The 27,721-nt window shown below is 49.6% G+C and overlaps 1 protein-coding gene across 12 annotated transcripts in view; it reads left to right on the top strand.

Moving 5' to 3' along the window:
• Window positions 1-27,721, top strand: part of SHANK3 (SH3 and multiple ankyrin repeat domains 3) — a 376,011-nt gene that overhangs the window by 103,000 nt on the left and 245,290 nt on the right. For all 12 annotated transcript variants that reach the window (XR_010887770.1, XR_010887771.1, XR_010887772.1 and 9 more), the window contains exon 10: window positions 9,848-10,175. Coding sequence is in view for 9 of the 12 variants with exons in the window: in XM_067317628.1 (XP_067173729.1) it covers window positions 9,848-10,175 (328 nt within the window). In the remaining 3 variants the exon portion in view is untranslated. The remainder of the gene's footprint in view (window positions 1-9,847; window positions 10,176-27,721) is intronic.

Raw genomic sequence — 27,721 nt, 5'->3', positions numbered from 1 at the left:
AGAAACTGGTTCAATTGCATCTTTTCCTGGTTGGGTGAGAGCTGAGTCACCTTAAGTTACCATTGATTCAGCAGCCTGAGCCTGTGGAAAGACTAAAAGAAGTCCACAGAAAATTTTAACTTAAATTCAGTGTTCACAGGGACTGTGCTGGATGCTTTGTGAGCCTGCTGCCAGGATGGTCTTATGTCCATCTCTTTGAGAGAGCTCTTAGCCATCCCTCCCGCAGAGCCTTCTGCAGTTGAGAGGATGCTGTCACCACTCTGGTGACCGTATGCCTGATCAAGGATGAGGTCATAGGAGAGCCGCCTTTTTTTCATTGTGATTTTGAAAAATTCCTCAAAAGGCTACTGATGGAACAAGGAATTTTAAGACCAGAATGACCCAGTATTATCATCTTGTGGTGAAAACAGTAATGCTTGCAAAAGTCTGTGCAAACTTTTGCATAAGAACTCTTTCCCAGTTTATAAATTTGATTATGATTGTGACTTTTTAACTTTCTCCTTGGCAAATCATAAATAGCTTCTGTTTCTTTATTTTCCTAATATAGATTTGCCAGCTTCTGAACCATTGTTTGGCTTTCTTTTGAACTCTTTCCAGTTTTTGACATTCTTTCTAGAAATGCGGACTGAATTTTGATTCATTTTTCCATAATAACCTTATGGATAAAGAGACAGTGCTACCCTTTTCGGGGGTTGATATATCCATTGATTGTGTTAGCTCTTCCGTTCGCAGCATTGGTTTTGGAGCTCATCTTTAGGTGCTTGGTGTCAGGACTCATAGACCTGTTTCAGTCTTGTTGCTTTTCAGGTAACAGTCCTGTATTGCATAACCTATGCTTGTGTTTACCAGACACTTGATCTTGCAGCAGGATTTGATGAAACATGTTCAAATGGTTGCATCTTAACAAATGCCTGAGAATTCACTGTGCCGATAGCCTGCCCTCGTATGTCGTTCCACAAGTCTTTGCATCACCTGCACGTTTGTCGCCAATGGTCTGTGTTTTTTCTAGGTCATTGATCAAGAGAAAAATATAAATATTATTGTACTAAAAAATGACTTATTAAATAATTGTATTGGAAATGTCCCCAGTTGTTGTTCTCCGTTAGCAATTCATTATTGTGTGTCTTATTGTCTGGATCTGTTGAAATGGGCCCTGGTAATTTTGCACAGTGGTAACATATAATCAGAATATCATTGGGGTGTCAAAAGTCGAAAGCTTCATCCAAGCTTATTATGTCAGCAGTTATTTTTGTCAGGCTCTTAAGGCCTGTTGACTGATATAAATTAAATTTGCATTCCTTTTTTTTTATTGGTAAGTGTCTTGTTTCATCTTTTCCAGGTTTTTCCTACAAATTATATAAGACTAAGCTCTGTAGAGTTATCTGAATCATCCCGTTGACCCTTTCAAAGCTGTCTTCCAGTCCTCTGGGTCTTTTAAAGGAGTCTTCTAAATATAGGCCAATGAGGTGTTTTGCAAATTCTTTTGAACTTTGGCGTAGAAGTTTCTGATCTGCTAATTTGAATGCACATAACTGAATAACTGTTGGATATGCTGTCCTTGGAATTGATGGGGGAAAAGTTTTAAACTCTTCATTTTGTTTCGTGTGTATTTTTCCTAGTGTAGAATTATGTACAGGAGTTATTTTCAGATACAGATCAAAAATGCTTCCTATTTTTTTCTGATTTTCTGTTATCATGTTTGTTAATTTCTCTGTGTCCTTCCTGCGACAGATTTGTGGATGTTAGGATTTCCTCTGCGGCGATTTTAGCAATGGCCTAATAGTCCAAGCGGGATTCTTGATGAGCTGAATATAACAAGGTGAAATAGAGGAAAGAAAAATACGCTAGACACTAGACTGAAAATATTTCCAGTGTTGAGACGTATCAAGCTGATGGATTTTGTCTGAAGAGAAGGGCTGAAAAACGCACGTCATGCACTACTCGCGGGTGATTTGACAGCACATTTGAGAATAGCTTGTAGGGGAAAACTAGCAGGTTTAATTAACCCATATTTTTAGCAATTTCAATTTAAGTTTTACAAACGTAGAGTAAAATCCATCTCCACCTACGAAGGGCCGGTGCTCTCTGAGCAAGATGAGGCAGGAGACCTACATTAAGGTGAAGGACTGAGGCGCGACGGGTGAGAGAGTTGGAAAATGGTGCGAGAGGAAGGAGGTGGCTCTGAGGGACTATGTCAAGGGATGAAGCACCAGATATGAAAATCAGTAATTGAGAAGCAAATGGAGATGACTGGAAAAATGATTGGAGGATAATTTTTTTTTTTTTTAAATTAAAAAAAAAATAATGAGGCTATAATTCCTTTCAGTGGACTACTTCTCAGTACAGGGGTGAATTAGCATCTACCTCTTTGGAGCTGACAAGGCTGTCTGGTCTGCCTGATCGCTTTTTCTTCTCTTTTCTTTTCCTTTAGTTTTCATTCCTAGAAAAAACACCTGGAAGGTCCCCCGTAGCAGCCTCCCTTTCCCGCATGGAGCAGAAGCCCGGGCACAAGCTTGCCGTGTGGCGTGCGCTGCGTGCGGGGGGATGCTGCGTGCCTTCTCCGCATTTTGCTTTGTAATTTTCCACTATTAAAATGTAAATGCGGCCTCTCAGCTTGGAGCTGTGGAGGCATTTGCTCTTCGCACGCTTTTTGCTCTTTTTCATGAATATTTAACATCGAGCCAGTAAATCTCTAAATAACCTCAGAGCATTGATTACATTTCGGTTCATTAGGCGGCAGCGCGGGGTTGTTCGGAGCGTGGTCCAGATGCCGCGCAGGGTGACGGCGCCGCGTTTCCGTGCCGGGAATTCCCCGGGGAGCCGCGGCTGCATCCTGCTCCCACCCCAGCTGAGCGACGAGAGGCATTTTGGAGTCGAGAGCAAAACGCGTTCCTCCTTCTGGAGGGCGAAAAAGCAAACAAGGGAGCATCAGATTAGCCGGGCCGGCTGGAGCGCAGTCGTACTTCTTTGAGCAGCGCTGTCATGGTAACTGAAGTGATTCATTCCGCTGTGAGAAACCCAGTAAACACACTTTGATTAAACTCTTGAGAAGGTATAGAAAGGAATGTTCAAAGCTGATTGTGTGACCTGAACAAAGTTTTTCCTTTATTGCTCTCGCCTTCCTCCCTTCCCCCTTTGGGGACAGAGGATTTGGGGGGATGGGGAGAGGAAACCTTCACCAGAAGCGGTTATCTGGCAGCAGCCTGAAACGATCCTGCTTTTGGCAGCCAGCGGCCGGAGTTCGGGCTCAACGGCGTATTATTGTTACTAGTTTTAAGTAAGAATCCGGCCTGGCGGCCCGCAGCGCTGCTCGAGCTGCGGCGGCTCTTGTGCGCCCCCGGCTCCCCGGGGACGCGTGCGGTGGTCTTGGACATCGCGGCACACCGACCGCGCTCTGTGGCCTTGCGCGAGCACCTCTGAGTCTCCTGGCGAGGACTTCCTTGACTACCTTCCATGAGGTGTCTGAGGACACGGGTACATAGGCCATGTCTCCTTTTAGCTTTCAGGGGGCTTTCCTTGCATGTCCATCCGTGTGAGCTCTCTTCCCGTGCTGATTCCTGCCTTGCTCGCTCCCTGTCCCGTGCCAGGGCCGCAGGACCCCTCCGGAGCTGCCTGTCGGCACAGGCTGCTGCAGGAATCAGGGCCGCCCCGACCCCCGGGCAGCAGAGCGGCCGCCTGGGGTGGGACGCGGTGCTCGTCCGTGCTGAGCCTGACCCTTGGGGCAGGAGGAGCCACCACCGTCCCCGGGTGGCTCCGATGTGGCCCCGGCAGGAAGGCTGGAGTCGCCCTGAGCCAAGGCTTTCGGCTGGGACCCTGGTTCCTGCTCCTGGCGTTTCTTTTAACTATCCTCTTTCTGGTGAAGCGTGTGATTTCACCCTCCCGGCTCCTGCTGCGGTGGTGGAGGGCAGGGAGGAGGCAGGGTCCTGAGGTCTGTGCTGGGGAGCACCCGCTCAGGGGACCTACAGGGAGCGGGACAAGGCCACCTTGCTCAATGTGCGTTTGAACTGTAAGGCAGGAGAGGACTTAGCTCCCTAAAGCTGACAGTGACCTACTTATTTAATGGAATGAGGCCACGCTGCTGCGCTTGCGGTGGTGGCCCTCGGTTACAGCCGGCGATGGAGGCAGGATCGCAGCCCTCTCGCTGGCGCCCCGCGAAGTGGCATGGGAAGAGAGGGTCCTCCTGTGTGTCCAGAGCATCGGGTGGGCCTAGGATGGCTGCACGTCCCGGAGACCTGGCCGCAGCTGCACGGATGTGGTCGGCCTGTCGTGAGGACGTGGCTCGTTCATGCGGGTCTCCCTGGGAGGGAGCCGAGACCTCTGACGGGCTGCTCAGAGCAAGGGATCTCAGTCAGCTCAGCGTGTTCAGCCCCCCTGGGAAGCTCTTGTCTTCTCTTGGTCTCCCACAGACAGCACGGGGTTTCTCCAAGATTCTTGCTTTTGAACACATGGTGGTGCCTTGGGGAGAGAAATAAAGAGGAAATCCCATGGGAGGGTTGTTGGTCCCTTGTTTACTTCTCCTAGGAAAGGGCTCAGAGGCAACATTAAAAAGGCAATAAAACCGATGCCTGGAGAGTTCCCAGCGCGGCGCCGGTCCCTGCTGTCAGTGCAGCGGGTGCGTTTTCCTTTGGAGAGCCTGCCCGCACCATCGCCCTGCGTGCAAGGTGGCCTTGATTTTCTGTCGGCTGCAGCCCCCGGGCACGTGCCGGGTGCCTTTGCTGTCCTTGTGACCGTTGCCTGTGTCAAATGCTGGTTTCCTGCTGGACTTTCTCATGCGTGTAGGTGTGCCCATCAACACCGGACTGCCTCCACTGGTTCCTTATTCACTTCAGGGTCCGTTTTACAGACTTGCCCAGCCGACCTCCGACATCACATGGATATCTGTTCTGTCCTCTGCCATCTGGCTATGGCAAAGAGAATCTTCTCCTGCAGCAACTTTTGTGTCCCTTGCTGTCTCCATCTCGTTGCAGGTCCCAGCTGAGAACGTGGTTGTATCTCTCTGGCTATATCTAAATTCTGCCTTGAGAGCAGACCCAGGCTTGTGCTGTATCCAAGGGGCAGAGCTTCCAGATGAGCTGGACATAAGGCTGTGCTTAGATGAAGGCTTTGGAAAAGCTCTGGGCCATCTGGGGAGAGAAGTCCTATATCACTCATACAAGCTGTAACTGTCCTCCTCCTGGGAAGCCGCCAGGATGTCTGCTGTGTCAGTGTTCTCACTTAAAGCCAGGCTTTCCAGGACACTTATTGTCATTTTTAGATCTCTAACCTCTGTGTAGAAGTGTCTGATCTTGGTCCAGTTGCCCTCCTGGCTGTGCAGTGTAGCCCCTGAAATGGGCCTCCCGAGCACGTCCCGGGGCCCCGGGGTGGTCCAGGCTCCAAAAGCGCCCTGGATGCTGAGAGCTGAAGTCAGGGCAGGCAAGATTTCCACAGACTGTGCTTTTGAACTGAGGCTCCTCGGCCCTTTCCTGACGCTTTCTGAACTCCTCTCTCCGTGCCAAAGTAGGCGCCCAGGTCCTAGGTGCTGGCCGCTTCGGTCAGCACACAGCAGTGCGTTTGGACACCTGAGTGCCTAGGGAACTTCTCGCTCTAAATATGTCAGCTGAAAGTCTGTGCCCTGTACGAGCACGGGAAAGTAGGCTTTTTGATTCATTCGCTGGACCCATGTGACCCTCTTGCCCCTAAATCCCATTTTGGCAAAGGAAATAGGCCGGTTTAGTCTCAACTTCTATGCGGTTGTTATGCACCGGAGGCCAAATTAAAATTGTACAGATAGTGAAGGTGTTTCCTGTCTTTCAAGAGTCTGTCTTTGCAACTGTAATACTAATATCTCAGTATGCTCCTGGAGTTTAATACTCAGGAAACTTTGGCTTTACAACCTACTATGTGACCAGGATACCTTCTCATTTACTCTTGTAAATGTTACGTTATGTTGTGCCTCAGGGACCCTTAAACTTGATGATATTATAACTGGGTTAGTGAGTAGCAGAGGGGTCCTGGGCTCCTTTCTCAAGCTCCTTTGCTCGTCTTCTCTGGTGTGAATCTGAGACAGAGGGAATGTTTTTCTTTGTTTTTAAAGTGGATGCTATAATTTCATTGCGGAGGTGAACTTTGAGTGTGTAAGGTAACGATTACTCTTGTGCAGTATGTGAAAACAGGTGACCAAGTGATTCATTTGGCAGGCTAATTAAAGCGCTTACCCTGACCTGTGTCTAGAATTATAAAGTAACTTCCCTTTTACCAGGGAGCCCTTGAGCAACCAGTTTGTGTCGTATTGCCTAATAACTGGCGCTTGCCGTAAATGTCTCGCCGCGCACCAGGCCGTATCCTCCCTCTCTGAACCTGACCCTGTACACGTTCGACGCTTCCCCGGTTTGCTCTCCATGCTCGTTGCGCTGGGGAGAGCAGGGACTGAGACAGGCTTCCTGCCTTTCGGTCAAGCTAAGACAACTAGGGGCAGAGGACATCTAGCACAGACCGAAAGCATCTCCTGTTACGTGCGCGTCTTCCTTCCCTTGCAAGATAAATCACCACTTTTTTTTTTTCTTCTTTGTTTTTTTTCTTGTCTTCAACGCTAACATTGTTCTCCAGGTTGTTCCAAATTATCCCCGAAATGTTTGTGGAATTATTTCTTGAAGGACTATGCCCATCACATGGCTCTGGCCAAGTCCTGCCAGGTCCAGTTCAGTTGAAATCAGATTGGTAAAAGTAACTCTCCAACAGGATTATTTTACAGTAAGTTTGTGTGTGATCAGTTCAAAATATGATTTTTTTCCCTAAGTAATTAACATCAAGAAACTAAGGATGAATTTATAAAACACAATAAAAGCCGGCTCCAGCCAAATTCCTGCTCTCTGACCTTTTCATCACTGTACTCTTGTTTTTGTCCTTCCTTGTTTCTCGGTTTGGCGCCAAGAGCAATGGTGGTAAGCCCAGTCAAGACCAGAAGAGGGATGAGCCCGACCAGTACCGGCTGAGGTCTGGCTGCGCCTACGGATACTTCTTACGCTTTGAACAGTCGTTCGTGCCTCCTCGGAGTAACGAGCAGGGTCACATGCGCCTAGGGGGGAGCGCAGTGCGGACTGTGCCCGAGCTGTCGGTGCTGAGCACCGGTGGCACCGGCTCTCCGGAAAGGGCCGACTGCTGCATCTGGCTTCTTCCAGCGCTGGAGGGAAGAACAAGCCCGGCAGATTTTTCTAGATCTTGAATGTTTTCTTGCTGAATATTTCCCGTCTGTCAAAATTCTAACAAGGTGCGGATCCAAACTTGGCACGTTCTTCAGCTGTGAGGTTGCCGCTTGGTAGAGCGCTGTTGAGGCTACGTCTCTCTGGCTCTTCGTTATTTGCCAGCTTATACGTAACGGGATCCGGTTGTGTCTGTTCCCTGCAGAACTGCGCTGAGCTCGCGTTCAGTTGACTGCCACCGCAAGCGCACAGCGCTCCTCGGGTTGCAGTCCTGCGAGTGCTCTGCTTAATCTTTGGTTTTGGTCACTAGAAGCGCACGGTGGATGTGCTCATTTGGACAATACGTCTGAAGCTTTGGGCTTCAGACTGGAGAGGAATTCAGGCCACTGACTGTTTTGCTTTCAGCACTATTCAGCATTCAGCGCTGCTTTTACTAAAAGTAATTCTATATTTTTTCAAGAACCATGCTTAATGTTAGTGAATTGTCTTAGTTTGAAAACAGATCTTTGAGACTTGTGAGAAACATCCTTGTGTTTCCAGTGCTTACTTACAATTTCTAATAATTTTTAAACCTGTCAGTTGCTAAGACGTGTATCCACTTAATATTTGCTTCTCTGATTTTTTTAAAATGGTTTTCTGTGAGAAGCGGTACAGTAGAAAGCTAAATATCTCATGGAGGTCTAGCATATATCTGGATGGCACAGGAACTCAGGCAGGCAATCCTTGTCAGCCGAGCATATTCAGAGTTGCCTTAGAAATGGCAGTAATTAGCCCTGACTTTGGCTTCCCCTCGAGTGTACTGCGCTAATAGAACCGACAATAAATTAAAGTCCTGCGTGCTGCAGTCCTGCAAACTCCCACACATCTGAGTCTGCAGCATGTCTCGCCCGGGGGACTGTGCCGCGTCCCTGGCCCTGGCCTTGCTCCTCTCCATCTGCCATCTCTCTTGTGGTCTCTGGGTTACCATTTCGGCCAGTTTTTCATGTTGGGGTGGCTTGGAGGAGGAGAGCACTGAGCTCTGGGCAGGTGGACAGGGAGGAGCCCTGCTCCGGTCCTGGCGCCGGTCACCAGAGGCTGCGGAGCTGGGCTGAGTCGCCGCAGGGAGTGCTGACACTGCCGAGAGAAATTCCAGCACCGCGTGGTTAAAAGTCACCAGAGAACAAATGCATTGAGTTGCTATGGCAACAAGGAGATTTACAGGAGCCTGAAATTCTTGTACTTTGAACCTAAAATATGCCTCTGGAAAGTATTCTGAGTTTGATCGTGTGGCACAGCTGGAAAGTTTCAAGAGATCTCACTCAACGCCAGGCAATGTCCTGCCCAGGTGCCTGGCTGGTCCCCTCCTCCGAAACCTGCTGGTGCGCTAGTCGGACAGCGCTCGGGGTTTGCTCGTGTCCTGGCGCATCGGGGCAAGCTCCTGTGCGAGGAACCGCAGCCGGGAGGCACGCGGGCGCTGACGGGGCCGAGGGTCCCTCGGAGCAGGACCACGCGCTGCTCGAGCGTGCCCTCCAGCGAGAGCGCGGGAGAGCTTTGCACCGCGCTGCATGGCGTGTTTTAACTGTCCTGTTGCTTTCGCCACCGTTTGTGCTAGGAACGGGCTGGATGTCGTCCGCTCTGGGTTCCCCGGTGGAGGTTGCCACAAACAGCGGACAATCTTTAGGCACGTTAAGCTTCAGGTTGGAAATGAATTCATTAAACACCATATAGGAGAAGACATCTTTCCTCACCTAGGGTCTGCAGTGCCTCTGCTGTCTGCATGCTCGGCTCCGCGGCGTGCCTGTGTCCTCACTGCAGCAGAGCGTTCCTCTCTGTGACTAAGCGAGGGTCACAATTCCCACTCTTTCTCCATCTGCAGGATGGTTGGCAGAGACAGGAATTTCCATCTTTAGAGGACTTTGTGAGGTCCATTTCTTCTGGGCACTTCTAAGGGTTAAGTAAAGGGTCAGGTAGGGCAGGGAGTAGCTGTTGTTTTATTCTGTGCATTACATTTTTGAGGCTTGCACTTGGCACATGCCTAAAGCTACAGATTTAGGCCTGCTGTGCTTTCAAAACGGAAGAGTAAGAAGAGGCCAGAGTAGCTGCCAGCGGCAGTGTCAGCGTATCTGTCGCCACTTCTGAGCCGTGGTGGCGATTAGAGATGCCCAGCTGGAAGGGGTCCCGCTGGTGGCTCCACGCGCCCTCCCCTCGGTCCTCTGGCTGCCCTCCCTTCGCAGCGATTGCCGTCCTCCTCCCGCAGGAGTCTTGGCGCTTCCCACGCCACAGCTTCCGAGTTCTCCCAACCCTGATGCTCTGCAACTTGGACTTCACCTACCTCCTGTTCATAACCTGTGTTGTTGGGGTGGTGGCAGCCCCAAACCGTGTGGCTGGCCGAACCATGCTCTTCCCTTACCCGTGTGCCGCTCAGAAGGTGCAAGGCAGCTCTTTCACGGAAGGAGAACAGTGTGGCTCCAGTGTCCCAGCTGCCGGGACAGGAGCTGGCAGCGGATGGAGCTGCTTCCTTGTCCATTCTGGCGGTCCTGTTCTCTCCAGGAAGCGTTTGCTCTCCCTTCCCAGCCCTGCGTGTTTTCCCGGGCTTTGTTGCCCATTTTCCTTCCCAGACAGGACTGGCCAACGCTGACGCTGTGCTGTGCATCCAGTGGCTAATGCGACTCTCTCTGGTTCTTTTGCAGTGCCTTTCAGAGAAACTCCCAGCTACACGAAGCGGCGACGGATCCTCGGTGCAGGCGGCCTCTCCTCCCCGCGCATGCTGCAGCGTTCGGCCAGCGACAACAACTTGAAGGCGGAGAGCCGGGCGTCCTACTCGCCGGTGCCCTCGCTCCGCAGCCTGCCCCCACAGCTGCTGGTGCAGATGCAGGAAGCGGCCGTGGGGGTGGGAGCGGGGGACGGCAGCCTGGCGAGCGTCCGCAGCGCCCACAGCCGCTCCCCGTCTCTGCAGCGCGTGCAGGAAGAAGAGGCTGACCTGCCCACGCTCCGCAGGAGCAGCCGCAGCAAGGCCAGGTAAGCGGCGCGCCGGGGAAGCGGGAGCGACGCTGCCGCGCTGCCCTGCGGCTCCCCGGAGCGGCGGTGCGGGCAGCAGCTCCTGCGAGCGGGGAGGGTCCGTGGGGCTCCCGCGGGGGTCAGGGGGTGCCGGGCTGCTCTGCCAGACCCCTCTCCTCTTCAGCGGGACTTGCTGCTGCTCCTGGCACCCAGCGTTGGGGCGGGCCCAGCGGGTGGCAGCACGGCCGTCACCTGTGCGTTGGCATCCCCAGGAGCCCCCGGGTCTCCGGGCTGCCGTGGGCAGCTCCTGGGGACCACAGGGCCTCGGGTGGCAACTGGGAAGGCTGGTGGGGTCCAACACAGTGCATCTCCCTAAGCAGGGGCTGTCTGGAGAACCGGGGGCACCGCTACCCTCTGGCTCTCAGAGCAAGCACAGCAGGGGTTGTTTTCCTTTACCTTCTCCCTAACCTCGGTCTCATTTTGTGCAGCTGAAAACTGGTAAGTGCATCAGTTCCATGTTGCGTTTGTTGTTGCTATGACAATGAATGCATCTTGAAAACTAATACTCTGAGGTGGCATATTGCAGATCAGCCAACACCTAATATGTCCGAACTGACGTGTGGGTGGCAGTCACCACCTTCTCTCTACGTGTACGCGTATGTGTAGCTGCGTTGTTGTGTAGACCCCAGAAATCCTTTGGGTCTGGAAATATTTGATGGAAACTGTCATTGTACCCGTCAAGGAGCGTGGAGACTCCATCGCAGATGTGCAGTGTCCAGGCAGATAGCTCCTGCTGCTGCTTTTGGTAGTATGGGAAAGTTTTCGTTGCGTTTCGCAGAGTTGCAATGAGCGGTGCCTTGTGAAATGCAAACTGCAGAGCTGACGCCCACTCGTCACAGCTAGCGGCTATCTTTGCAAAGGGGAAGGTTTGCGGAGAAGCAAAGGCATAAACGCCCTTTCTGATTGAGAAGGATGACTGCTACTAATCTCCGAACAAAGACCGTCCCTGGAGAAGCGTTGCTTGAGAGCGTTCATTTTGGAGGGTCCCTTTGGTAACAACCAGATTCAGGTTTTGCTTTTTTAATTGCTCTGCTAGTAGAGAGGTGAGACTAACCATAGTCTAGACTGGTGAAAAATAAACATCTACTCAGAAAGGGCTGAAGAGAAGCCCTGTAATACCATAAGGTTAGAGCAGGAGCTTGAAGAGCGGGTACCAGGTTTGGGGTTATTGCTGTGTTTACTAATGGCTATGAAATGGATTTGAGCAGTGAAGAACCAGTCTGCAGATGACAGCTATTTACATTAACTCCATACCAGAAACAGCTTTGAGGCCCTTTGGGGCAATCTAAAGAGTTTTGGGAGAAAGAAACATGATAGTGAATAAAAAATAATGAAAATAAATGCAAAATAGCTACTAGAGGGGAGAAACTTGAACTGCTCAAGCACCTGGTAGGGTTCTTAATTAACAGTTTAACTCAGGGTAAGTTGCAGGATGTTTTCTAAACAGCTCAGTGGAGACCTCTGTTCAATGTGCAGCTTCAGTACAAATTGCAATGATATTAGGTTGCCTAAAGAGTGTGATGGATGATAATACGGAAAATAGTCTAATACCTTGGTCCAAATCAATGGTGACACCTCTGAGTGCTGCATACCGGACTGGGCACTACAGGTCAGCGAGAATGGTGTGAGTTAAAGGGTTTCAGAAAGATGCAATGAAAACAATCAGGAATGAAAAAAATCTTTGCTTTGAAGAGAGACTTAGAAGAACAGGATTGTTACCTTAGAAACAAGATGAATAAGAGGAAATACGTTAAAAATATTGAAAATACTGAATGGCTGAGAAGAGGGAAATAGGGAACCTCTGCCTGTTTCATGGCACAAAAAGAAAGGAACATGCAGTGAAATTAATGGCAGGCAAAGTCAAAACCAGTAAGAAACAATGTTTTTTCTCCAGTCTGTATTTAGTTCTGGAATTTGCTGCCTCAGGAACTTGTTAAAACCAGAAACACAGTATGATTGTAAAAGCATCAGGAGGTTGGCACGAGTAAAACGATACTGGGGCGGAGGGGTTGTCATCAGCCAACTTCTGGAAGTATTCTCGGAGTTGCTTGGGGCACCCAGTGGCCAGGCGGGGCGGAGGGCAGGCCTGGGGAAGCCTATCAAGTGGCAGAGAGGTCTGATGCTGCTGCAGGCTCTGGGCTCCTCTTTGACTTGGCGTACAGACCTCCTCGGTGGCTGCCTTAGCTAGTATTTGAGCACGGGTTGACCTGTTTTGTGCTGAACCCGGGTGTGAAGGCTGCTCGCCGTGCCGTCCATCTCGGCTCAGGTGCGCTGTCTTACAAGCATTGCAAATACCTGGAAAGAGCACCAGGAAGGCAGTTGCTTCTTTGGTCCTATTGCCAAGTGCTTTTGGGGTGAGCGTCTGCCCCCATTTTGTTCTGTCTGTCTCCTCCTTGTGCGAGGTTGGACAGGATTGCTGGAAGCGACTTTGTTATTCCTAGCCATATGCTTTTATAGTTTTACGTAGTTCATTTTATTCAGCTATTTTGAGATACTTGTATATTTTTGTAGGGATAGGAAGGTTATGAAATTCTTTGCATTGAGATTGGGGGAAATGAAATTCACGTACGTGCTACCTACATGCTCGATGTCTTCTACACCCTGGCAAGTTTGGAGCTGTCAGGATCACAGGGAGGTGGTCTCAGTGATGCGAGAAAAACAAATGTGACCCCTGATAAGTCAAAGGAAGGAAGAAGCAATGGCTGTTGAACCAGGTGGTGGGGTTGGAGCCCTGTAACCGCAGTCCCATGTCCCCGCAGGCCGCCTGTGTGGTGGACAGGAGATTCAGCTGCCAGGAGGGGTGAGTAGTGCTCGCGTAAAAGCGACATTCCCGCACAGGACTGACCGCTGCGGTGGTGCGTGTTGCACGCTGCCGCTGTGCTGCAGGGCAGTGCCGTGCTGTGCCGTGCAGCGTGGCCTCGGGAGCAGCCTGGAGAGAGGTGGTGGAGTCACAGCCCGCGGACCGGCCCGTGAGCGAGGTCAGAAGCACCTCCTGCACGCAGGCTCCCCTATCCTCGCTCCGAAGGGCTCCCGCAATGCCTCGGCCAGGGTGTCCCCAGCAGTGCCGCGTCCTGCGTGGGCGTCCCCAGCAGTGCCACGTCCCATGTGGGTGTCCCCAGCAATGCAGTGTCCTGCATGGGTGTCCCCAGCAGTGCCACATCCCATGTGGGTGACCCTATGGTGCCACGTTCCACATGGGCATCCCCAGCAGTGCCGCCTCCCACAAGGGCGTCCCCAGCAATGTCGCGTCCCACGTGGGCGTCCCCACGGTGCCACGTTCCGCGTGGGTGTCCCCAGCAGTGCTGCATCCCGCAAGGGCGTCCCCAGCAGTGCCGCGTCCTGCATGGGCGTCCCCAGCAGTGCCGTGTCCCGCGTGGGCGTCCCCAGCAGTGCTGCATCCTGCAAGGGCGTCCCCAGCAATGCTGCATCCCACGTGGGTGTCCCCAGCAGTGCCATGTCCCACATGGGTGTCCCCACAGTGCCACGTCCTGCGTGGGCATCCCCGCGATGCAGGGCAGGGCAGGGATGCCCGGCTCTGCTCGGTGGGCCAGGAGCCCCGCGTTTGCCTCCGGAGCGCTGCCGGCCGCATTGCCAACCTCCACGTTCCCACGAGCGGGTCCCACCGGAGCAGCCTTTGGCAGTGTTTCCGTTTCCCAGTGCTTCCCAGTACCGCGATGGCGCAGGCCCGCAGGCAGCGCCCGCCCGTGGCCAGCCCTCTCCGCGGCGTTGTCTTTCAGCATGGATCTGTGCACTAGCACGTGCTTAGAGCAGCTAATTAACAGAGGTATTTTGTTTGATCCGGTATTTCTTTCCCTCGTTTGGCCTTATCGCCTCCCCGGTTGGTTCCCAGTGCGTTCGCACTAAGTTCGATAAGAGCTTTTGTTTGCCCCAGGGCTGAGGAGCAGCGGTGTGGTGATGATCCCCGTCTCACCTGAATGCTCAGGTCCGAGCGACGTTTTCTTTTTAAATGAGCAAGCCTTCCCTTTGCGATGCTTGTCAAAACGTCCATAAACATGTGAACTTCTCTCACATCTTCCTTGAAAAATTTTGCAAAAAATTGTTTCTGGATCAGATTTTTACCAGGGTAAATACCAAAAAAAAGTTTAGTGTCTGTAATGCACACCCCAAAATTCTCCGTTCTGAGGAAGAAAACTGCCAGCAAAATTCTAATCTTTTTTGCGTATATTCAGGATGGCAAGCAAAATTTGGATGAAAGTTAGCCTGTCATTAACGTCTCATTTTCCCAGTAATGCCGTGTACAAGCACCCTGGGGGCCCATGGGCTAACCAGCGGGTAACCTGCGCGCTGGTGTTCAGCGGCGCTAGAAGTAGGACTGGTTATTTGCTCTTGTCGCTCTCGAGACTTCAGCCGTACTCATAATTTTGGTGGCTCTGTATGTCTGCAAAGACGTCTGCTGCAGAGCGGCCAGCCCCGTGTTAGAACGTAAATGTTAGCCATATGGTAAGAATTAATGCAAATAACTAGGAGAGCTGCTGGGATTCTGACATACATAAACAAAGGAAAAGAAGAGGGATTTTTTTCTGCTGAATACTGCGTGAGTGAGCCTGATACTGGGAATGACTGTCTGGTCATCCTTTTGGCTCGAATAGGTGTGAGTACTTATGGGTCAGACAGGCAGGTATTACTAGAAACGTTTTCATGTCCCAAGAGCAGGAGAGGCCAAGCCCTATTTTCAGTTTTTATTTTGCAATAATCACCAAAGCAGGAGACCAACATGTCTTTGGCCAGAACTGCAGCATCTGCTTTCGGCATTTTAGCACATCGGTCCTGCAGTAGTGTTGTAGGGAGCCTGGTCTGCTCGAGGAAGACGGTCCCGAGCCGGATCGATCGGGGGTCCAGAGAGGACCCGTGCAAAGGGTCTAACACCCGCACAGGGATCGTTCTGCGGAAGCCCCATGACGGAGGCGCTGCAGCGTTTCCCTCGTTCTGGGTCCCTCTGTCTGTATCCCTACAAAGTTTTCCTGCCTCTGATCTGAAGATTTTTTTCTGCAGTTTGTTTGCTGTGTTTTATTCGGTACGGTTATGGTGAACAGCTTATTCCCTTCCCCCCTGCAGCAGTCTTGTGCATACCGAAGATTGCTTATCGTGCTTTCCTCAGCGTCATCTCCTCTTTAGGCTATTAACCTCCATTCCGCCGTCTTTCCGCAAAGGTCTGGTTTCTGAGCCCTCACTCCATTACTTCTCTCCAGCCAGCCCCCTGCTTTCCGGCAGCGTTGCGCACAGAACAAAACAGAGCGGAGCCGCCGAGCACAGCAGCAGAATTACGCCGTGTGTTTTTCAGGCTGTAGTTCTGATAGTTCACGATGTTACATTTTATGAAACGGTGTGATGTGTGACTCACATTCAGCTTGTGATAGCCTCCACTTTCTTCCCTCAAAACCAACTACGTAACCAGTATTTCTCTGTCTGAATTCTTGTGCAATTGATGATTCCTGCGTAGATTTAGTACCTTCAGCTTATCAAGATTCATTTAAATTCTATCCCTGTTCTTTGGAGTTTTTTGCAGTCTCTTTGTATTGCCTGTAGATTTGGTGAGGGTCTTCTCCAGTCCATCATTTGTTTTGCTTATGGAAACGCTGATCCAGGACAGACTTTCCCATAACCCCTCAACGCTTCCATCCATTTTGACAGCAAGGCGTCGGATGGTTTATCCAACCAGTCGTTCTCCCACTCTGCTGTAGTTTGAGCACAGTCATATTTCCCAAGCTGGCTGCGGGAACATGACAGTGTGAGAAGCCAAAAGAGCACCAAGTACCAGCAATTTCTGTGATCATTTTCTTGCTCTCAGTGTATTTACAGAATGATTTCTTGCTTTACTCGCTTCTTCCCATAGTAGCATCTCCTCTTGTGCCTGTGCCTTTTGGGTTTTTGTTCCTGTATGCTTATGCTATTCCTTTATATCTGCCCATAGCAATCACTCCTTTTTTTCCAGTTTCTGTGCTGTGTTTGAAGTCAGTGATGACCTTATGACTTAGCTGGTTTCTTACTTCACTAATTATACGTCCTCCATGTCAGGATAGGTCGTGCTTGTGTCATTAGTGCGTTCTCTCTGAAAAGCTGCTGTTTTCCTTAGCCTTCCCTGTCATGGAACCATGTAATTTGGATCGAAAGGGACCACTGGAGGTCATCTGGTCCACCCCTGTGCTGACTTTTGGTGAAATCTTGCCTCCAGTGTTCAAGAATGTATAGAAGTCGACCTCAAAGTCCATTGCTTGTATTTTGTTGGTCTTTCTCTTTTTCCTCCTAAGAAATGTGAACGCTTATCTTTTCATGATCGTTCCTGCAAAAGTTAGCTCTGCCTTCACATTTTCAGCCACTTGGAATCAAAGTGCTAAAAGAGCTTCTGTGGCTATTTTCAGCACCTTCTCTATAGAAAGAGGTTGTCATGACTGTGGACAGTCGTCCTGATCCTTTCCCGTTAGCTCTCTGGATAAATACAGTCTGTTATTATCCCTAAGTCCTATAAGCTGGCATCGGGGCAGGGGGAGACGTAACATAAGACCCACTGTACTGGGTCAAAACAGAACTCTACCTAGCCCTGTATTTTGTCTGATAGCTGCCCATAGCATGTTCTTGAAGAGGAGGATGCGTGCAGAGGAAGGCATTGGTTATCCTCCCCGCTTTCTGAAATGTCTTCTCCTTTGGTCCTGTCCGTGAGGATCTCTGCAAAAGGAAGTGTGAGTTACTAATGTATAATTGGCTGGTGCACTGACGGAGAGCCTAGTGCAGAATACTGTTCAGAGCTCTTCATAAAAACTGTATTGAGCTCAATGTTCTTCAGCTGCAAATAAATGAAGAGAGCATCCTTTTCTAGCACCTCTCCTGAAGATTCTTGGCACTTGCTGCCTTGAGCAAATATCCTTCTAAAATTGCTAAAAGTGCAGTTATTCCATCAACCAGAACCTGGGGATTTTATTTTTAATATTCTTGACCTTTCCTTGGGGGGTTTAACAAAATAAATGCCTTGTCCCAATCTTTTTTTTTTCTTATTATTGCTTTTAACAATATGAACTGATTCACTATTCCCAAAGCCTTTTTTTCCCTCAGCAATGTGAATGAGATCTTTGCCCTAAAAGCTAACTTACTGGTTTATTTATTTATTTAAAGCCTCAGATGTTTTGTTTTAGCTTCCTGACTTTTGAAAGAGTTAGATTCATTTGATTTGTTCTACTTGCACTAGGGATTTGAGAAGAAATTACTACAATTTGTTTCATTCTACCCTCTGTGCCTAGTTTTTCAGATTGGCACCAGCTGTTAATTTTGATTCCCCTCTGCTTCTCAGCTGTAGCCTAGGTCCCCTTATCGGAGCATCTCAGAAATAATTCTCTGGGGTATGGGGGGTGGACCTGATGGTAGATGGTGCAAAGGCCACCCACTTCTCTGGGTGCTTTTAGGGTCACCAGTGTGTTTAAAGTGGCTTTTGCACTGTTTGCAGCATAGCTGATGGCACTGAGAGTAGTACAGCAACACCAGTGTCAAGCCTGACATTTCTGATATGATGTTTGATTTTGGGGTGAGACAGTGGAGAAATAAGTAAGGGATCTTTTGCTACAGGATAACTCCTTGTTCTGGGATCAAAGACCAATAAAGAGTCAGAATGACAGTGCTCCTTGGGGAAATGTGAGGTGAGGAGGACCATGAGTTGCCAGTTGTCAGATTGGACACCTTATGCAGGGAATAATGGGTCTTTGCAAAGGAATTACAGAATTGTAAAATAACTTAAGGTGGAAGGGATGTCTGGAGATCATCTGGTCCAACTGTCCTTCTTAAAAGAGAAGAGCAGGCTCCAAAAACTTGTCAGTAAAGCAGGTGGAAGCCCTCATCTCTTACCCCTCCGCGTGGCTGCAGGATCTGCCCCTTGCCAAAGGTGTGGCTCCTCTGTGCGAGGCCAACCCTGATGTGGTGCGGCTGCAGCCTGGGACGGGGCTCTGGGAAAGGGTGAGACAGGAGAGTTGTGGGGAGCCTCGCCGGGGGCTTCCCCCCTTTGCTCCGGAGCTGCTTTTAAGCAAAGGACCTCACCCTTGGTCCTGGCTGAGCTACGTTGTAGGGGCTTGTCCTGGGACCTGCCTCGTGGCTATGGACTTGTCGGGTGATCCCTGGGTCATGGACCGCTCTGCTTCTTGTTTGGGTCCGTGGGACTGTGCTTTGTCCATGGGCTGCTGCCCTGGCCGCCGGGCTCTCGTCCCGGTCCTGGCTCGCCGGCCCTGGTGGCACAGCAGCTCTTCTGCTCCCACCATGACCCAGTGCAGACTCTGCAGGCGCTGAACATCTGGGCTGCGGAGCAGAGCCGCTTCCCACCACCCACGCTTCGTAGAAGAAGTGCTGCCAGTGGAGGAACTCCTGTTCCTGCGGTCTTTTTTTTTTCAGGACAGAATCTCACCTTAAACATGTAGATAACCACTCATGCCACAAAACTGCTCAAAGACGTGCTGCTGTCCGCCATGCAAAACAAAACACATTTGAAGTAACTAGGCCAAATGCCTTTTAAGTTTCAATAAACCAAAAAAGAATCTGAGGAATATTCAAGAGAGATTACCTCCATGCTAGGCATGTTTGTCTCTCAAATAGCTTATTCTGTTTGCTTCAAAGTTCCCATAAAAATATATGCTGTCAATTTATGATACCAGTGAAGCTTCAGGAATATTTATTTTAGTTGGGCAAAATTAAAATGGGACTAGGTCAAATGAGCTGAGACACCCAGCAGAGCACTTACCTCTACTAGGGTACAAATACCTGTCCTGCCTCCAGGATTGAAAGGCCATTCCACGTGACAATAGCTCCAGCTTTCTTCCTAGAGATTTTTACAAGACAAATACAAAAATCTGCAGCAGTACAATGAGAGCAAGCAATGCATGTAGATTGTAAAATAAACAGAAGTCACCATCAGAATAAATAACAAAACATTTTGATAGGCTTTTACATATTCTATTGTTTAAAATATTGAATTTCATATCTTCAAACTATACTACAGAATTTCTGAAGTGCCGCAGAGTTTATAGGACCTTCGTGGAGAACTAGTTTGTTCTGGGTGAACTGCAGCATCTGGCAGTGGAGGAAGGCCTTGACATGGTGGGCATTACTGAAACTTGGTAGAACAAGGAGAAACAACAGGCTAGCTTGAAGTCTGATTTGAGATGTAGAAGAGGAGATTAGATCCAGGATGGGTGGAGCAGTATTCAGGAAGGTTTTGTGGAGTCTGAGGAGATGAAGTTTGAACGGATAAAGCAATACAGAAGAGCTGGAGCAGTGACAAATCCCAAAGCCTGAGGGCACAGATACAGGATGCTGGTGGAGCCCAGCTCTGGGGGACAGAGGAGACTGGCCACGAGGACAGCTACTTCTCTTTAATGAGATTTATGGTGTGTGCCCAATGGTTGAATGTCCTGGTCCACAAGTTCTGCGGAGACTGGCTCGTGGTGCCTTAAATGACCATCCCAGGGAATACCTGCCTCCAGCGTACATGAGAGGAAAGGCTGCACTGGGTTTGTTTGCACGTTATGTTCATGTTGCATATGCTATATACAGAGTTCCAGAAATAACTGCGTTTCAGAAAACATGGAATAGTGAATGACAACAGTTTTACTAGGCTCAGCATCTTGAGGAAGGAGAGACACTGAAAACACTTGCAGTGCCAACTTTAGAAGAGGAATTTCAAAAAGATAACTGAACTTCATCAAAAAGGCAATGAGATCCTTAGGGACAATATGGGATCTGTTCAACAATCCTACCAGACCTGCACAAGACAGGACCTTTGGAAGAAGAGGAGATCATCAATAAGATAGTGTAGCTACATGAGCAGGTCTAGGAAGCTACCTGAGAGTGAAGGAACCACTGGAAATGGGAATCTGGATTTAGGGAAGACAACATGAGCCGCTACGAGCAAAGTAAAGCTGTCTTATCTGACATCATCTTATCTTATCAAAAGAATTTGTGTTCTTGCAGTATCTGAAGTCTTCAGCCATGGTGAACGTCCAAGCACAATAGGCACAATAAAAAGCAGCCTGAAGGAAAATTCCTTTACTGACATCTTACGCTAAACTGGCAGGACAAATACAGGTTTGGGAAGAGAAAATGTATCCTGCTGAGCAGAGTGAATAATGTGATAGCAAGCGTCAAAGTGGTTACACAACATATTTGCTTTTAGGTGGTAGTGGCTAAGTATGGGGGAGAAGGGTCTTAAACTCTAGTGGGATTTTATTAGAAGGGGATTTCAGTTTCACCAGTCCAAAACATTGAAATATGACATTATAACTGTTACAACGATATACAAATAGTGCATTAGAGAGTTTTTTCCCGTACAACTTTTTGATCTTTATGATAGTACAAGGCTGGGAACAGCAAGATGAATGGCAGATGAGGAGCAAAGGCCAGACAGGAGAAGGGAGTGAGAAAACATATCAGCATAATAGCAAAGTAAAGCGGGCCACTGGCCAGAGCTAACATTCAAGGGTTTTTGAGAGCTTTCAGTAGGTTTCCACTCATATGAGGTTAATATAGAAAATAAGCAGTTACGGGTATAATGCAGAGAAATGTCATGAACTTTAAATTGTCTAAGAGAGAAGAAATTATCTGCAATAAAAATGAATAGTGAAATGACAACAATATAGCAAAAAAAAATCACATTGTTATTTAGGTCAGGTTGACAGCCTTTCAATGAAGCATGCCAGTCTGTATTTTTAATCTTGGCATTGGCATGTCTCCTGACTCCCGCTTAGCCCTGGGCTCGGTGGGAGGCAGCGCCGCTTCCTTGCGGGGATGCCTGCTAGCAAGGAACACGCAATTGGTAGCACATTGCCTCTCTGCCAGGCAGCAGCTCCCAACTTCCTCCAAGTTTGTAATTCAGGACAGCCTGGGATTCGGGAGCAATTGCAAAGCATTCAGGGCTGGTCTTTGTGCCTCCCTGGCATGACTCCTCTTCATTACTGATCCCTGATTTAGTTGTTTTATACTAGAGTAAACTGGAAGACTTCAAAGGCTGATGAAAAATGTTGTTGATAAATAAGGGCAATGCATACTGCAAGGAAGAAATTCAGACAGCTTCTACGTTCTACTGGATTTTAAATTAACTGCAGTCCCACAGGCTTCCTTGTCAGCACTGCCATGAAAAATCTCTGCTCTTTTATGAGGAGTCACTCGTTAAAATACAGAACAAAGCATCAGAATGTAGAAAATGAGATAGAAAATAATGCCAATACTATGACAATGCTATTCTGTCACTCAATGCGACATTTTTATCTGGCTGGAGTGTGCAATACTGGTAGCCCTAACTTAATAAAAGACACATACCGGAGCTTCGAAACAGGCAGCAGAGCTGCTGAGGGCAGGTCTGTGTGAGCAGAGCGGCGATGGCCTGGGCAGCTCGGAGGAGGAGGAGGAGGATGGCAGGGTTTGTCAACAGAGGCAGTAGAACAGTCAGTGAAATTGGACGGTGATGTTTAAGACTACTAGAAGGAAAAGCTTTTTCCTTCACGCCCAATTAGGCTATGAGACTCCCTTGGCTTTATTTCCTGTGGTTTGTGCTGTCAGCTGTCGGGCGAGGAGGATGCTGTCTCCGGGAGCCGCGTGTCCCGGAGGTGGCTCCGGGGTGTCCTGGGCTCCTGGCGGAGCAGCGTGTATGCGCGAGCCCTGCGGAGTCCTACCGAAATGTTCTCTGTCCATCCAGCTGCTTCTCCCAGATATCTCAGTAAAATAATTCTTTGCTCGTCTCCAGCGTCCTCCACCTGTGATTTCCGGCTGCTTCGCATTGGGAAGCGTGTTAACGCTTCCTCCTGACTGCACTCCTGAATTACAGGAGATGGCAGAATCGCTGTTTTTCACTCCAGTCCCCGATATACTTTGCAGAGTCCCCCGGCTGTCTCAGAGGGTAGGTGATGTCCTTGGCCCCGTTGCGGTAACTTTTCCTCCTTCGTCTTTGGCCTCGTGTGTATCTCAACCTGTGGTGTTGCCTGCGATCCCTAGCACCATCTCTGCTGTTTCAGCACCGTGTTCCTCGCCGCTCCTCTGCAGCCGCTGCCTGACTTTGTGTTAATGCAGGGAAGGAGCCTCGATGTTGTTGCAGGCAGCTCAGGGGAGGCTTTGCCTCTCTGCGGCTTCAGCCCCAAATTAAACAGGCTCTTTGGCGATGCAAGAGCGAGGACAGCGAGCAGCCGTGAAGAAATCCGCTGCCTTTGCGCCAGCCAGCAGCAGAGTCTTGCCTGAACGTCGTGAGCGTTCCCGGGCAGCCTGCTTTGACGGGGGCTGCGCAGGGCGCGGGGCTGCGGGCAGGGGTGAACGCTGCGACATCGGAAGCAACGGGGCTGTTACTGCAGAAACAGGATTGAACGAGGACAACGTGATTTAACGCGATGTTGGTTTGGAGAAGCCATAAAACTGATATAGTCTGTTCCGGAGCAAGGTGGAGGAACCCGTTCCTGGAAATGCCCTCTCCCAGCGTGATTCACTCATTTCTCATAGCGTAGCTGTTTCTGTAAACGCGAACAGGTACGCGTTTATTTATTGATGGTAGACAAGCGGCCGAGCGGTGAGGTGTCCGACCAGCGTTGAAGGATGCGCTCCTCGGGGCTGCTCTCCCTCCGGAGACGCCGCTGCGCCCAGCGCCCTGGCGAGGCACGGGGACGCCGCGGTGCAGCAAGGGCGGGCGACTCAGTCGGTGATTTCGGCTTGGCCGGTCCGGAGTATGAAAAGCTGTGACCCTGGCTGCAGGGCTGACTCACAGCAAAAAGAAGCAGGGACCGAGCAGCAAAACAACAAGCTGCGCGAGGAAGGAACTGTTTGCACAGCAGGCGATTCGGCTGCGGTGATCCCGGCCACGGGCTGTGCGGGTCGGGTACCCGTGAAACGCAGAGCAGGGCAGCCGCGGCTGGGGTACCAGCGCTGGGTAATCTCTCTTGAATATTCCTCAGATTCTTTTTTGGTTTATCAAAACTTCTTCTTCTGCCTTCTGGTTAGTCCTGCCACTCACTGGTGATGAAAACTGTGCAGAGCGGACTTCGAATTGCCATTTCTAGGGACCTGCTGTTGTTTCGCCACATTATCCATCATGAGCATCATGAGATGTCCAGTCTTGGTGTCCTCCAGCGAGCGCTAATCTGGTTGGGTAAGAGCACGGCCAGCCGTGGCCATAACATGCTCCAGTCGAAGAGGTGGGTCCAGCATGCTCAAGTCTTGGCCAAGCAGGGACTAGAGAGCATCGAGCACCCTGCGCCGTCCCAGACACCAACCTTTCTTCAAAGCTTTTCAGCACTTCCCATCCCTGCACGCAGCCAGGTTCGTAAACCGCTCGCATGGTTAGCACGGAGGTGCTGGTGGGGCTTCACTCCACCCCATGCAGCAGGGGCGATGCTCACCGGCAGCACCACCATCCACATCACCAAAGTCTCACGGCAGAAAACCAGCTGCAGGCGCGCTGGGGAAGCGCCGGCCCTCGCCGGGGACCCTTGGCAGGGCAGTCTGGTTACTCCTCGCTCATCAAGCTGGGCTTCGGCCCCGAATATCTCATGTTTTGAGACTTTTATGTCTTGGTTTCATGCTTACGCGGCTCACAGTCAGGATACAGAAGCCTCCCTGCGATACCGCCAAAGGCATCCGGGACCCCCGGGCTTTCTGGCATAAGCCATATGGAGTGACCCTGGGCTGAAGCAATTAGCATGCTATTATTGCCGTTTTAATGATGTGGTATTTATTGCACGTCTTTATAGGGCTCCCTAGCTGCGTTATCTGCACCCCACATAGGACCAAACTTTATAGCTTGGCAAGAAATTGCTAATATTGCCATGAATTCAGCATTGCTGACACTGGGTAGCAATCTCAGCTGTTGTAAAGTGGTTTTGTTTCCTTTTTATAGAGCTATTACTTTTCAGTGGGTAGCAGTCTCGCCAGTGGCATTTACTGAGCTAGACTGCTTGTAGTGAAGAATTTTTTAGCTATTTTTTAATCTTTCTGTTGAAATGTCTCCCAGTCTGAAATTTCCAAGTCTTTTCATTGCTTCTACCTCCATTTCAGTTAAAATGGACCAGAATTTTTGAAATGAGGCAAGGTGAAGGAAAAATGCAATAGCAATATATTCTTTGAGTAGACATAATGCTTTTAAAAACCCGTGTGATAGAAAGCTAATATTTTATATTGGTGTTAGCAGTGAAACAAAGAGGTGGAAGTTAGTGCTTCAGAGGAAATGAATTCTCATTTTGCTTGGTAGTAGGGATCAGAAAAATAAGGGTTTTGTACTTGTATATTTGTTTATAAATGACAGGCTACTAAATCCGGCTGCCATAAATTCTGTCATAGTCTAGGTCTTAACTGTATGGAGAGCTTTACTTTGGCTTCGTTCCCCTTCTCCTTCAGTCGCTCACCGATCCTTGCCCCCACGGGATTACCTGGAAGCCGTCTGCATGGCACCACGTGTGTATTCGAAACCGAGTACAGGCCCTTGTTTCCCAAACGTGTCGTCAGGAGGTGATGCACGTTCCTGCATTTCACTGCACCGAGCTGGTGATGACTCTTCTCAGTCAGAATCCTGAAACAGACCCTAAAATTCATAGTCCGCATAAATATCTGCCTCAGAGCGGGTTTGGGGAGGCTTTTTCTGCAGTGATTCATTTACCCATCTTATACCGTGGCTGTTTCTGTAAACGCAAGCAAGCGCGTTTGTTTATACGTGATGGGCGAGCGGCCAAGCAGAGCCGAGCAAGTTCGGCCAGCACGGGACCAGGCCACCCCAGGGATGCTCGGGGGCTCGGGCATCCCTCGGTCGAGGAACGGCCTCTCCCGGCAGCACTGCCGAGCCCCGCGCCGTGGCCGACGTGCCAGGAGAAGCGGCAGGTCGACAAGGCTTGGGTTGTGCGCTGCTCCTCCGGAGCCTGGGATTGCGATCATTTCTCGTTTTCCCCACACCACCACTGAACTTCATTCGGAAGGGCTTCAGTTATTGCCTGCCGCTGATGATGAACAGGTAAGCTTAGGTGTTGGTGGGCAGCATTGCTTCTTGAGCTGAGGTTTGCCCAAAACTGTGATCAGGCATATGTGCCTTATGCGTGATTCTCTCCTCCTGCCTTCTTCTGTGTAGTTTTTCACACTTTCGCTTCTTTAATTCTGTACTCCAGGCTCACTGGAGCAATATAGTTCGTCTTCAATCTGGAATCCCTGGCACGGCGTCAGTTTTCTGTACAAAGCCCTTTGCTCATTGAATATTGCAGACGCCGTGATGTCTGCCCTCCTCGTTGCGAGCCGTCACCTTCTCAGACTTGTTTTTGGCGTTCCCATAGTTGTTAAATTACCCTTGTACCTGTTGGGAAAATGTTCCCTGCGTCATTTGTGTCCGCGGACAATTTTAGGTCCCGCACTGGCTGCTTTAGTGCTTTGGCTGCTACTGAAGTTTTTTTGTTGCCTGTATCAATTTTCCCCTCCTTAAAACAGATGCAGTGTACTTACCAGGCTCCGAGTAACAGAGTACCCTTCCCTGACTTGATAAATTCATTTAAAATACTTGCCTACTGGTCCAGTGCTGTCACGTGTCGGCTCTTTTAGAAATCTGAGCTGAAGATTGTCCAGTACCCTGCCTGAGTACAATAAGCGCTCCAAGGTTTGCTTGCGCTTTGTGTGTGTTGATTTCCATAGTCTCATCTCCATTAGCCATTCAACCTTTGTATTGCATTCTTATCACGAACCAAGGCAAAGTATTAATTTAATTTTTAGACTATCTTTACACCATTCTCACCACATAGCACCTCACTTCTTTTGTCTGTGTTCTTTTTTTTTCTGTACGGCTGAAGAGCTTTTCCTTATTTGTTTTAATTTCCTTTCCAAGGTTTACCTCTGATTGACTTTTGCAGTTACACAGTCTAGTCTTTCTACTTTATTCTCATATAGAAGTCTTTCCAGAATTTTAGTTGCTTATTTCTGAACTCTGCCAACTCTAACTTGTTCTATCTATTGAGAGAAAGGCACCTAAACTCCCTTCCCAGCAGCGAATTACGTACTTGGGCCCATTAAGTCACTCAGGCACTCAGACCAGGAGCCGTCGTTATTCACGGCATTCTTGAGAGCAAAACCCAACATCGACCCTCTTGAATATGATCCAGGCTGAATAAAGAGGGAAACACACCCAGATACAGCCCTGGAGCTTCATGACTTTGTGCTTGCCACAGCGTGCCGGGGCAGTCAGATTAAGCCAAGCTGCAGTTCAGCCCTCCTGCTTGCCGTGCCTGCGGTGGCTGCTCCTTGTGAGATGCTGGCCTACGCTTGGAAGCATCCTGAATTTTTCTTGGTGTAATCAGACCCCTTTGCCTTGGGATACAGATTTGTCTGTGCATTAGATACAACTAAATGCATAGGTGTTCCTGCAGAAAAAGAATATAGGGTTGCCATGCAGTGAGGAACCTAGTGTTCTGGAATATATTGCCTGCAAAAAGGACTTTGATGTGATTACACTTAACTCATCCAAAAAAATGTTATGATGATAGTATGGCATAGAGGGCCTGCAAAATCTGAGTGTGCATTGCAAGGGAACGGCAAGCATGGCTTCTGCACGTAGCAGAACTATAGTCACTGAGATTGGATGCCTCCTAAAGGACCTGCCCTCCTTCAGCTGTGTGCTAGAGGGCTCAAGCAGGGATGACAGGGTGCAATGCTCTAGCTCGGGAGAGGCAGGAGGTGGCAGGCGTCCGCACTAAAAGCAGCTGAAGGATATGCGCACCGACGGGAGTGTGCAGGGGCATGGTGTTGCCTGGCTTGTGCTATTTTTATAATGTTCTAAAGGGACAATGTTGTCCAAGAGCTTCATGCAAGCGTTACTCAGGGCGAAAGGATGGAGCCCAGGACCTCTGTGGTGGCATCCTTGCAACATTGCCCATTGCACGCGCGGGGCCAAGGGCCTGGCACCTGGGTGCACGGATCATGGTGGTGCAGAGAGGGGGGTTCAGACATGTGAGGAATGGGGGGAACTTTGGGGGCAGGAGGAATCTGGACAAGAGAGACCAGCTGCAGCTGATTCAAACAGAGCCAGGCTGCTGGTTCTGAGAACTGACAGGTCATGGAGGAGTGTTTAAACTAGGACTTGCAGGAAAGCCTGGGTGAGTTTAGATGTGAAATTGCAGAATTTCTGGCTGAGGTGTGAAGCCTGCCGTTGCAAGCTGCCACTGTGCCAGAGGACCGGGGATTGCCAACGTGAGGCCCATCCACCAGAAGGGTTGCAGAAGGGATCCAAGAAGCTACAGACACCCTTCATATGATGGCAATATCTGTAATTAATAAAGGATAAGGTCACTGAGCATGAAGATAAGCACAGTCTGTTGGGAAAGAATCAGCAAGGCTTTTGCAAAGAGAAACTTGCTTTGCTGATCTGAGAGAGCTGTACAAAGTGTTAACAAACCTCTGGAGGGGAGAGATCTGGTGGACAAAATATATCTGGATTTTCCAAAAAGCTTTAGACAAGGTTTCACATCAAGCCTATTAATGAAACTAAGAATTGGATGAAAGATTTCTTTATTACT

The sequence above is a fragment of the Apteryx mantelli genome, chromosome 1, assembly GCF_036417845.1.
Source record: "Apteryx mantelli isolate bAptMan1 chromosome 1, bAptMan1.hap1, whole genome shotgun sequence".
Classification (NCBI taxonomy): domain Eukaryota; kingdom Metazoa; phylum Chordata; class Aves; order Apterygiformes; family Apterygidae; genus Apteryx; species Apteryx mantelli.
The sequence above is the reverse complement of the archived record's forward strand: the minus strand, read 5'-3'. Positions and strand labels throughout refer to the sequence as shown.